The sequence below is a fragment of the Melanerpes formicivorus genome, unplaced genomic scaffold (assembly GCF_026170545.1).
Source record: "Melanerpes formicivorus ecotype bairdi unplaced genomic scaffold, bMelFor1.0.p_v2 SCAF_53, whole genome shotgun sequence".
NCBI classification, from domain to species: domain Eukaryota; kingdom Metazoa; phylum Chordata; class Aves; order Piciformes; family Picidae; genus Melanerpes; species Melanerpes formicivorus.
The window spans coordinates 3658147-3670420 of record NW_027142405.1 but is presented as its reverse complement, the minus strand read 5'-3'; the positions used below and the strand labels follow the sequence as shown (position 1 = coordinate 3670420).

The window sequence follows — 12274 nt, the reverse complement described above, 5'->3', positions numbered from 1 at the left end:
TCAGTTGAAGCAGCCTCTGAAGACGAAGTGACCTTGGTCAAGCAGGCTGGTGACACAAGGAAAGTACCTTCACGGTGAGAACAGCAAAACCAACTTCTGAAAACTGAGCCTTGGCGAGCTGATTTGACCTCCATAACACTGCATGGGAAAGTTTGCTTTCCTTCATCTCATTCATCCCATCTTGGGCCATGTATCCCCAATACCTAGCACATGCCAAACCAAATGCTCATTCAAGCACAGAGGTCAGGGGAAGAGTGCTGCCTGGCCAGGGGCATGCTAAAGGAGATGCTAGAGAGGAAACTGAGGTAGAAGTCTACTCCTGAAAACAGTAAAGGCTTTGACTGGCTCAGCTGCTCATGGAAACTTGCCAGTAGCCCTTATCATTGTGGGGCTTCCATATCTTCAGTAGTTCTGGTGCAGACAGAGCCACAACAGCATAGCTGGACTCTGCATGAGGACAGCAAAGCCACCATCAGCAAGCACAGCAAGCTACCAGCTATTTCTGTACGGTTTTGTTCAGAAGCCTGCTTTCCACTAGATGTTTGCTGGCACAATTCGGGCAATCAGGATTTATACCTCTTTGAACTCTCCTCAGATGGCTGTGCCAAAGGACCATGTGGTACCTCCTTGGGCTCAGAAGCAGTCTGTTGCTGGAAGAGATGTATTTAAACCAAAGAAACTCCCTTAAATGCTATTCAAGAAGCAAAGGCCCTAGACTCATGCTAGTATTCATTCCTACTAACACAAAAACTATCAGGCAAAGAAATCAAAAAAAAGGGGAGGGGGTGTCTGAAAACACTTCTGTTTTCACACACATTTTCTTCCTGCAAAATAAAGAAAAGCTCCTAGTTAACTACCCACTTCCTTTGAGCAACTTACGGGTTTTTCCTCCCATATCTTGAATTCTTGGTTCAGTATTTATGGTCTATCTGGCCCGCTCCTTTACCTAACATTTAGGAGAATGATTGTGCCTTACCCCATTTTTCTCCCTTTCCAGCTGTGACTCGCTGGGAAGGAGGGAGGAAGAGGTGCTTTCTAAACCACCAGAAAAATGAGAGGTGCTAAGTATTCAGTTTGGAAATGTAAATCCTCCCGCCCCCTTCTGAAGTATGCCGAACCAGCCTCTCCACAGCTCATGTCATCTAAAGGCCACAGGAGTTCTCTAAAGATATTCTTGTTAAGAGGATTTAGCCCCTTTTAAAAAGGACTTAACATGTGGGTGGTGTCTCCATTTAAGCATTTTCTCATGGCTAAGAAAATGGCCCTCTTCTTAAAGGCTTATCTTTATAACCCAAAGACAGTAAGAAATTCTCCACTATTTGAATTAGAAACATTTTGAGCAGCTTGCTCCTGTAGCAGCCCCATTTTTAAGTGCTGGGATTTGCAAATGGTAGCAACTTTCTCACACCAAGGGAGAAGGCAACACCAGCAAGAATGCTTTTGGGGTGCCTCATCAGACATTGATTTCTCCCACGTTTTCATGAGGAACCATGCTGATCTGCAAGTTCACCATCACCAAAATGGCATGGTGTCATTACCCCTGTGCTCTCTCCCTGGCCACCTCCTTCCCTTGATGGTCACTGCCACTTCCCAGGCCATTAGCTGGTAAATCTGCCTACCTAGCAGGAAATATTTATTTTGATCAGAGTTCCTTTTCCTGGGAAGCCTGAGCTTCCAAAAGAGAAGGATGCAGCAGTAGGCTGGGCCCACCAGGGCAGGGGAGGACACAGGACCACCTGCCCCTTGCAGCAGCACTGAGGCCACTTCTGAAGGCCCAGGCTTTCCCAGGAGCACAATGATTGTTTTGCAAGAGTTAATTCTTCATTACCGCTTGTGTAAGCTATGGCAGGGGTTCAGATCTGCCCAGTAACACTTTCTCTTAACTCCACAGGAATTGGGAAAAAGCTCCTCAACTTAAAAGGGAAGGCAGCCTGAGCCACAGCCTCCCAGAGCTTGGGCTCACCAGGGTACAAAAGCCCAGTTAGCAACCCTTGGCAATATGAGCCCTCACAACAGGCACTGACATGGCAAGACACCTGCTTGGGAGATGGTGGAGTGTCCAAACTCTCTATCTGGGGCTGCAGCCACTCACTGTTACAGACCAGGCCACTTTTCAAAGCCTTTCCAGCACAATTACACTTACCCAACCATAAAGTACTAACAAATTCCCAGGGAGGGGCACAGCTTACTTGAGCAAAAGAAACTTTTTCATTTGCTAGTAGTCAAATACCTCCCTGAACAGCCTAAATTATACTGCTGTACTGACTCTTTTCCAGTTATACCATAGTTTATATTTGGAAGTGTTGGGTGGGTTGCCAGTGCAGTTACATGTGCAAAACTAGAGTATTTTCATAATCCTAACCAGTGCAGGTGTGCTGGCCAAGTTTTAGACTTATCCCTACAGTCATTTGCATAGCAGGGCCTTGTTTTCAGCTGGGGGTCTCAGGCTCCATGAAACACTTGCAATTCAACAAATTAAGCACCAAACCCATACTGACATTACTCACCTGAGCTTGCTGCCTCAACTACCCAGTGTTTTCCTCACTCCTCTCACCAGTTTCCAATACCAGTTTCTCAAAAATGCTGAGCTAGGAACCAACTGAGAAAATATCCTCAAGTCCCAGAACATACTCTCTGAGTTTGGGAGAACACTAGGTGGGAGCCTGAGAACTGTGAAAGGGCTAGATCATCTCCATGCCAAGCAGTTTTCCAAGCAGAAAGTCGAGGCAGAGCACTAGGGTGCTTCAGCCTCATTTCCCAGGAGAGGGATCTGCAGCAAATCAGCACAGCTCCAAGAGGGGCACTCCAATATGAACAGCTGTCAGGGCAGAGCAGCCCTTTTCCTACTGCATGCCATGGACAGCCTATCACCCTGGGAGGGTGCCAGTCTCCATCTGTATATATTGCCAGTCTGACCACTCTCTCCCTTCCCCATCCCACACCTCTCCCCCAGGTAAACATGGGAGCTGAAGGTAATACAACAAACTGACAGCTAGTGTGGATACTTCTTTGCAGGCAGAGCCCAAAATTGTCTTCCTACTTCCAAACCTTTAAGGTGGAAAGAAGCCTTCCTGGGGGTTTACAGCTAGAAGTTACTCCCATTAGTGGAGTGAAAAATATACCAAAAAAAGAGAAGCACTACATTCATATTTGAAGGTCTTGTAGCATCCATTAAAGAGAAATCTTATGTCTCTGTCACCAACATCCCTCCCACAAAAAGAGAAAGACTGTGGAATTATTCTCCAGAATCATCCTGTAACATATGCTCCTCTTTGTACTCACCACCACCTTCTAGGAATCAAACGTTCACATAGGACAGCCAAATATTTAGAGTGGCTTCAACCAGCCTGCTTGATACTGAGCACCATTAGGATATACTGAAGACCAGGACCACTGGAAAATGAATTATCTTTTACAGCAAAGATGCTTATCTAAAAAAGTCTTGGATGTGATGAGCCTTGAAACCCATCCCTACCTCAGCAACCAACACCTGCTAAAACCCACAGGAAAGGCAGTTCCTGCCATCCTCATGGTCCCCAGCTGCACAGAAAACACAAATGCTGATGCTGTTCCTAAGCTCTCGCAAAAGTATCTCAGAAATGCAGCTGCATCTGTACCTGGACCATCAGCGACTAGATGAGGGGCGGGGGGTGGGGGAGGGTGTCTAAACCCCTTTTGCCCGGGCAGGGGCGCACTGGGGCAGGAGGGAGTTTATCGATCCCACCCTGCTAGGTGAGGGTCGTAGACGACGAGGGGGGCTCACCTGCAAGCCGAGGTGTGCAGGTTCGCCCCCTCCCCGGCCCCCACGACCCTCGCCCGGCGGGGATGCTCTGCACCCTCCCCCGCTCTCCAATTCGGCGGAGCCCACGAGGGCCAAGCGCGCCCCCGAAAATAGCGAGGACAAAGACGGGGGCGTGTGGGGGGGTGGGTGGTAATATTTCCTGGGGGGGAGGGGGGCGGAATTTTAAGGGGGTGCGGAAATTCTAAGGGAAGAAGGGTGGTTGCCCGCCGCCGCCCCACGAGTCACTGACCTGCTGCAGGGGCATTTCCAAGAGCGGCGGGGGCCGGGGGCGGCCGGCCGGCGGTCGGGCTGTCCCAGGCCAGAGGGAGGAGGAGGAGGAGGAGGAGGAGGAAGCGGCGTCCCCCTCCCCGCCCGCCCCGGCTCCCAGTCACAGCCGCGGCCTCCGCGCACGTGTGCCAGACGTCACCGGCGGCTCCGGGGGTGAAGCGGAGACACCGGCGGGGCACGGCCCGGCCCGGCCTCCCGTCCCGGGGAAAGCGGGGCCCTTCCCTGCCGCCGTCTTCCTCGCTCTTTGCACCCGTGCAGCGGAACGTGGCGGGGGATTTATTTTCCTCCCCCTCCCCCCCCCCCCTTTTTTTTTTTTTTTTTTTTTTCCCTTTTTCTTTTTGCCTTTTAAATAAGCCCCGGCAGCGGATGGGGGGGGGGGGAGGGGGAGAAGGGAAGGGAGGGGGGTGCTGGAAGGAGGGAGGAAAGTTTATTGCAACAAAGCGCTGCCTCCGCCTTTCCTGCTCTCACCCCTACCCCCACCCGCGCGCCCCTGGGGCCCGGACAGCGCTTGGGAGAGGGCCTGCCTGGCGTTGATCCCTCGCCGTCCCCTTCACCCTCCCGCGGGGACGGGGGAGAAAAAAAAATTACCGGGGGGCGGCCTCCGCCTCCGCCGAGAGCGGGCTGCAGCAGCGCCGTCCTGCCGGCGGGTCCGTGAGGGGTGCAGTACAGCGAACTGCCAGCGGGCTGGCCCGCATCCGCCGCCGGGGCAAAGGCACCGGGAGCCTGGGAAGCGGCGACGGCGGCGGAGGAGGAGACAACACAGGGCGCCCCCGCCGCCGCGCCGGTGCTGCGGATCTGGATGAAGGTGCCGGCGGCAAAACGGGCTGGGAAGCCGGCGGGGGCTGCTCTGGAGTCCGTGGACGGTGCGGGCGGCGGCGCTGCCGGGGCCGACGGCTGGAGTCCCCTTCTCATCCTTCCCTCCGCGTCTGTCCCCGCAGCCGCGTCTCCTCCTCCCCCTGGCCGTCCCTCCCCCCCTCCCCCCCCCGGCCTTCCCAGCTCGTTTCCTCCTCGATGCCGAGGCCCCGCACAAAATACTGGGGGCTGCGGGTGCCGGGGGGGGGGCCCGGCTGCAGGATGCGGGCCGCCGGGGGGGGACGAAGACGGCGGGGCGGCCAGATGCGGCGGATGGAGCGGGGCCGCTCCCGCTGTGTGGGGCCGGCTGGAAAATGGCTCCAGGAAGCGGCGGCTGCTGACAATGAATGAAGGGAAAGGAGACGGGTTACGCGCCAAGGGCCTCCCGCGAAACTCGGATTTCCCGCCCTCTTTTCAAACTAAATTTGCATGACCCCGCCCCCGGGGTGCGCCCCGCCCGCCTCGCCACCTCATTGGCCTTCGCCTCCTTCTCCGCCGTCCAACCGGGCACCGCCTCCCCGCCCCTCTCCTTTTCCACTGGCCCGGAGAGGCCACGATTTGCATGTCTCCCGCCGATTGGCTGCGGGGGCGAGGCTGGGGGATTCCCCCTCCGAGGAGCCGGGATCCCGGTTCGCCGGCTCCCTGACAGTGACAGCTGCGCGGCGTCCACCGCAACGTGCTCGCTGGAGGGGCCATCCCGCCCCGCGAAACCGCTTACCCGGGGCGGGCAGGGTAGGGCAGGGCAGGGCGAGCGCGCGCCTGTTTGCCAGCCCTGGGAAGGCGATGCGGGCTTGCGGAAACGCCGCCGCTCCCAAGGTGCGTGGGGTGCGGGGCTGGCACCTCCTTTCCGCTGGGCCAGGTTCTCGCCTGGCGCCACCTGAGTTCTCGCCCTGGTTTGCTGGAAAAGGCTTCAGCCCGGCCAGGTGAAGTGTTGAGGAAACCGTTTGAAGCCATTCTGATGCGGGATTTCACGCTCCAGTGACTGGAGGAGCACTTTCCGTTCTCCTCGCACATCTGCATCTACAAGCCTTCAAACCACCCTGCCTGAGGCACTTCATTTCTTGGGGATTTTTCCACGAAAAACGAAGACACCAAAAAACTAAAACTCCCTTCCCTTATGATCCGTGTCACCTCCAAGAAGCAAAACAGTGGAACTAGATGTTTCCACTTCCTGCTCCTGTCTTCATATATTAAATGCCCCTTTAACTTATTAAATGCTCCCCTAGTCATGCCCAGTTTTCCCATGTTTTGTACACATTCTCTGCCACCAGTGCTCCCAACAGTCATGTCCAGGCTGATGCTGCTCAATGGGGCAGATGAAGATCCTTTCCCTTGATAATGTTCCCCATTTCTATCACTAGCAGTTACACAGACAAATCGCTTCATCAAGTCTATAACCTTGTGTATAGTTTCACCCAGTTTGACTCCAGCTCAGACACAGTGGATGCCTCTGGTGTGATGCCATTTCACATAAAAGAGGAGCATCTTCCACTCTGGGCATGTTTGCCATAAAGAAGAAAATTCCGCTCCATTTTGGCACTGGAGAGACCTTGATTAAGCTACTGCATACAATTTTGGGCACTGCATGTTAGGGAAGAGGATACAGAGGAAAATGAGAACAATAAAATATGGTCAGAAAAATGTGTCCTACTGCAAAGGCTGGCTTTTGTTTTGTTGGGGTGAAACGGGTAGAGGACAATGAAGTTGTGAGCTGATGTATAAAAGGTCACAAAGAGATAACTCTTCTTCTGTAGGGAAAGTTATGGACTTTTTAAGCACTGTTAGGTGTAATATAGATAATCAATGATCAATAGATGTTGAAATGTGGAAATCCGGCAGTAGCCTACCTAGGGAGGATAGACTAGATAAGGAAGGCTTATTTTAGGGGTAATGCAAGTTTGGTCTGAGTGTCCAGAATGTTTCCAAATCTAAAAGCCCTAAAGAGTCTTCATTATGGTCCTTCCAGACAAGACAGGAATAGGGCTTGACCCAAAATGTCATGTTCTTCTGTGGAGCCTTAACATCCTTTAAAATTGTATCTACTTCTGTGGTTCTGCTACTGTGGACTGCACATAGAGTCAGGCAGCAATGTCCAACTTTTTGCCCGTGCACAGTGTGAAGGAGCTGAGACCTGTTCTCAGTGTCCTTTAGCCATGGCAGGTAGAGGAGCACCTTGCTGGCTGGGTGAGGTGTATCTTTAGCAAAACATGAAGTAAACACAGGTCTCCCTGTTGCAGAGCTCACCTTCAGTCTTCTTCTGGAGCATCTTTTAGGGTTTTGCACTGCCAAGGTTGCTGTCATCTTCAGCTAACTACCCATCATGTGAGGACATCCTACACTAGAACTCTCCATCTCCTAGGAGGAGAAGTTTACTAGGGCACATCCAAGGGCCAAGGCAGAGCAGAAGCTGAGGAGCAAGGACAGCAGGTGAAGGAGGAGGGAAAAGTCCAGAAAGAGAAATGTGTGGGCAGGCAGGCAGTAAGATTGCTTATAGTTCAAAATAAAGATACTTTTTTTCCCCCCCCCAAGTGTGGAAATGGTAACACTACATTGCTTTTTCATATCCTGGAGGAAAGGGAATGGAAATAACAGGAACGAATGGTAACCGTGGGCAGCTGTGAAAGGAGTAATGGGGACTCTTCAGGAGAGAAAGTAAAAAAGGCATCTAAGAAACAATGTGAAGAGAGAACAGTATGGGGAAAAAAGGAAAAGCAAAGTGGTGAAAGGGATATAATCAAGGATCCTGCAAGATCATGGAAAAATAGAATGCTAGGGGTTGGAAGAGACCTGTGGACATCATTGAGTCCAACACCCCCTGTCAGAGCAGGGTCACCTAGGGCACGCCACACAGAAATTTGGAAGGTCTCTAGAGAAGACGACTCTGGGCAGCCTGTTCCAGCCCTCTGTTATCCACACAGTAAAGTTATTCCTCATGTTGAGGTGGATGTTGAGATGAAGAAAGACAGGTCATTATGTTACCTTGTAGGGGGGAAAAAAGTAATAAAGAAAGAAAGAAGGTAGATAGTAAAGTGACAACAGCAAAAACAGGGAGCCCTTAGGACAGACCTTTAAAAAGAAAGAACAGAAAAACCCTAAAATATAAAAAAAGCTGTGTAGATATAGCAGAAACAGTCAAGATCCCATGAGCAGAAACAGACCACAGTCAGAGGGAGAAAAGGAGGCAGTGCTCAGGCTGAGGCATGGTACACTTCAGAATTCACTTCCATATATCGGTTCCTTCATTATCTAATTTTCTAGTAGCTCTTTACCCTGGGCATAAGCCAAGCAGTTGTAATAAAGTAAAGCTAAACTATTAACAGTTAAATTCTGTACTTTTTGTGTTGTGTGTGTTGGTTTTCCTTGTGAAGGAAAAGGATTTCTCTTAATGTATAAGAATGTCTAAAAGTTTTCAAGAAACAAACAAAATCCTATCACACTCAGAAGAATGCTTCAACTGAACTGCAATAAATCTAAACAGACAACATCTATTTTTACACAAGAAAATGAACAGCAGAAAGAACTCTACCAGGTAGCACTTCCCTGGAACCAGATGTACAAAGCTAGTCCCAGAAACACGCCCAGATGAATGGGATAGCCAGAAGACATGGCCTGTATCACCTGAATGGGAAGGCTGCATGTTCCTGCCTTCTGGAAGTAGAGTTGTGCTGTGACTGTGGTAAGGCTGGTGGAGAAGAGGTACCTTTTCTTTAAATGCAATTCTATGGCAGATATTTCAGTTCACAGTGGAACCTATGAGATATATAACTCACTTCCTAGAGCTACTGGAAGGAACGAAAAGAAGTTGGAAAGTAAAACACATGTAAGAACTGTACAGAGAGCTACATAAAGGAGGCTAATTGCAGGCCCAACAACCTTTGTTGGTCTGTGAAATACAAACTGCTGCCTACTGGGATGTCATCATTCAGGTATCTGTTGCAGAGGAAATACCCTGCAAAACTCAAAGGCTTAGAAGATACTGCAATTAAAACTAATGTGCAACTGTGATCTATCTTTCCTTGTGAGTATGGTAATGTGGTACTACGTCACTATCTTTGTGAGTATGCTCTTTATCTGCATGATAATATGTGATTTTACCCACCCAGTGTCATGTAGGGGAAAAGCTGTGTTTGTCCCAAAAGTGGATGGCTGATGTATAAAGAGGATTGCTTTCTTTGGGATGCTGGCTGTTTGGCAGTTAGTGGAAGCATTAATAGAGAATAAGATTTGCCATGATGTTAAAATGGTTAAAAGTTGCCCAAAGACCTGGATTCTAGTGTGAGTTTTCCCATTCTTAAGATCTGGACAGCATTAAAAGAAAACCACAAAAAAGTTCCGGAATTATAATAAGAAACCCAAAAGGATTGACATTCCCTTTCCCTTCCCTTCCCTTCCCTTCCCTTCCCTTCCCTTCCCTTCCCTTCCCTTCCCTTCCCTTCCCTTCCCTTCCCTTCCCTTCCCTTCCCTTCCCTTCCCTTCCCTTCCCTTCCCTTCCCTTCCCTTCCCTTCCCTTCCCTTCCCTTCCCTTCCCTTCCCTTCCCTTCCCTTCCCTTCCCTTCCCTTCCCTTCCCTTCCCTTCCCTTCCCATGTTGAGTCATTGCAGTCTGTTGATACTCTGTAAGAATCTCAAGCCTTTGCATGTAGCCATATATTTGCCTTGAAAAAAATACCTTCTGTATTTATCCATACAGTTGTTAATGTCTTCCATTTCTATGCTTCACCACCTACATACATTGATAAGCATGTAATTTTGATTTGCAGAAAATGATACTTCCAAAAGTACAAGAAAAATCATGCATGCATTATAAATACTGTATGTCAATATACATCTGCCTTAGAGAGGATTCTAGTGAGAAACATCAAGTCTGACTACCAGCTGGAGGAGATGGCAGGGCACTACAGCCCTTTTGCGGAAAGACTGAGATACCTACTTGACCTTACACGGTCTAGTTATCACAAGGTGACTTGAAGTGTTTGTGTATGGCAGGATTAGGACATTAGCTACTTGCTAGACTGTTGGTCCTCCTGTTGCAACGTTCTGTCTTTCCTTTTGTGGGGTTACAGCACACCTTACCCTCTGAGAACATGGTCCAGTGCAAGGAATTTCACTAGGAAGGAGACATGGGGGCTGTTCAACATCTATGATTCCTTTTGTCAATTCAGACCAAGTTTACATGAAGAGTTAATGTCCATAGTAGCCTCCTGCACCAAGTCCTCACACAGCAATCCATTGAAACCTTGCTCCTGTTGATCAAGTGCTATTTAAAACACAAAGCAACCTAAAATAAAGCTGCTCTCAAGCCATCTAACCCTCTTGAAGGTCTACTACTCAGACCTTCAATCCTTAAGTTCTTTCAGCCTTTGTATAAATGAATTGATTGCCTTCCAAAAGACCATACAATCTCCTTGTAATAATCAAGCCTAAACAACTGTCTGTGAAGAGACTCTGTACCCAGAGAGGTTTGCCGTGCCTCAGCAAATGGCCTCTGGAGTGTGCAGAAGTCCATTGGACAGCTACCCATGCAGAGCCTGAACCTCACATGCTCTTAACTTCAGGAGGACTGGCTTCAAAAGGTTATTAAGATGAACTATCTAACATGGCTATGCTTTGTTCATTTCTGTGTATGTTCCATTTTCAAGGTTTTCTTTTTAAAGAGCAAGTTATTCAGACAGTTTTTGGGTGAAAGAGTTTCTGGGCATTCTGATAGGAAAATATTGTAATTTATTGAATCTTCTGAGGTTTTCTTCATTTGTCATCACTGAGGCAAGGGCTGCAATCCAGGTCTCTGGATTGATCATTTGATATCATTTACTGAGCAGTTGCTCTGACAGTGATCTGGCAGTGAAGGGTGCCCACAGCCCATACACTCTCCTAGGACAGAGATATAAAAGTTCAAACCCATTTTCCAAAGCAAGGAAAAGACAAACTTGAACCTAGGCATCCAATATCCCTTGTCATGCTGCTCAGTAACTTGCTGTGAAGACCTGGAGTAAGGAGTCCCCTGAAACCACCTACTTGTTTTGGGGTTTTTTTGGTTTGGGGTTTTTCTGAGGGTGGAAGGCCAGCTCTCCATCTTGGGTCTCTGTCTCTTTCCATGCACTGGATAGGAAAAGCTTGAGTGTGTGCTTCAGACCAGCCTAGCTGGCACAGTAATGGCTGCTGAGCACCCAGCTACATGTTGGGAGCTGGTGTGGGAGATGGGCATGGGGGTAGGTGAGTGGCAGAGAATAAGGAAGAGGATCAATGGCTGAGTGGATGGAGGACTGTTTCCTTCCTGAGGTCATGGCCTGTAACACAGGCACCATAGTGCTCATCTCATATGCTCTCCATCAATCCAGCTCCAAATTACCTCCTGTTAGATGAGGTAAGAGAAAGACTATTTTATTAGGGTACGGTCTCTTTTGTAACTAGAAGATTTTAATCTCTTTGTACACAAGGTCTCTTTTATCCTTCTTTATCTAGTGGGCTTGTAGGAAAGTTATACTGGTGGAATGTCTTAACTCAATCCAGGTTTGTTAGGTTTCTTTTCCACATTCATCCAGATCAGATAAATTGCATCCTGTATTTACTTTTTTGAGTGCTTGCCGAAAAAGTCTGCGCACTGAGGCTGTTTCTCATAATGTGCTGACTTTTGGAACTAACTCTTTATTTACAGGCTTTGGCAAAATGGTTAGGTGTATTATTTATTAACCAGAAAGCCAGTGGCCCCTTCTTTTTATTTTTTTTTAGGAAAGTACAGAGCTGCACAAAGTATACTGTGCAATCAAAACTATAAGTTTTGTTCTGGATTGTTTTCATAATCTTTATTATCTATGCTTTGATATGTCTAGCCATTACCATTTTTGGAGATGTGAATCTTTTTCTTCCTTCTTTGTAACTTTCAAACTTCCATGGATATAACATCAGTTAGCATTTTTCTTTGGTTGGAATTGCTTTGTCCTGCTTCTGCAGGAATATGGCCTTACTTCTGCAATACCTGGGGGTTTATCCAAAACCTCATATTTCATCATTACAGGAATGTAACTGTGAGATATGCATTCTGAAGGCATCAAAAGCATTTACAACAATAAATAATACTTTCAAATAATGCTTGAATGTTATTTCAGCATATAAAGGCTTCAGAAACCCATTCTATTAGGACTACAGTGGAAATTAAGTTAGCAAGAGCCCAAGGTTTCTGTACATGATCAGAACTATCCCTATGGGACTATCTTCTGCCTTCCCTGTCAGAAGCTATGTCCTAGCAGAACATACTGCTAAGACATTTTGGGAATCCCTGTTTTCTGACTTCTGAATGCCTGTTTTCTCCACATCTGTTCAAATTTGGTACCTTTTGGAGGCATAAACATAAGGTA

General features: G+C 48.5%; 1 protein-coding gene across 3 annotated transcripts in view; it reads right to left on the bottom strand.

Moving 5' to 3' along the window:
- The window catches only part of E2F3 (E2F transcription factor 3), a 48519-nt gene extending 43509 nt beyond the window's left edge, over positions 1-5010 (bottom strand). Inside the window, exon 1 of one of the 3 annotated variants that reach the window (XM_068160854.1) lies at positions 4658-5010. In XM_068160854.1, the coding sequence (XP_068016955.1) occupies positions 4658-4981 (324 nt within the window). In that variant the 5' untranslated portion in view covers positions 4982-5010. Of the gene's footprint in view, positions 1-4031; positions 4093-4657 lie in introns of those variants that run through there. The other 2 variants (XM_068160853.1, XM_068160855.1) reach the window with 2 other exon arrangements.
- Positions 5011-12274: the final 7264 nt, after the last annotated feature.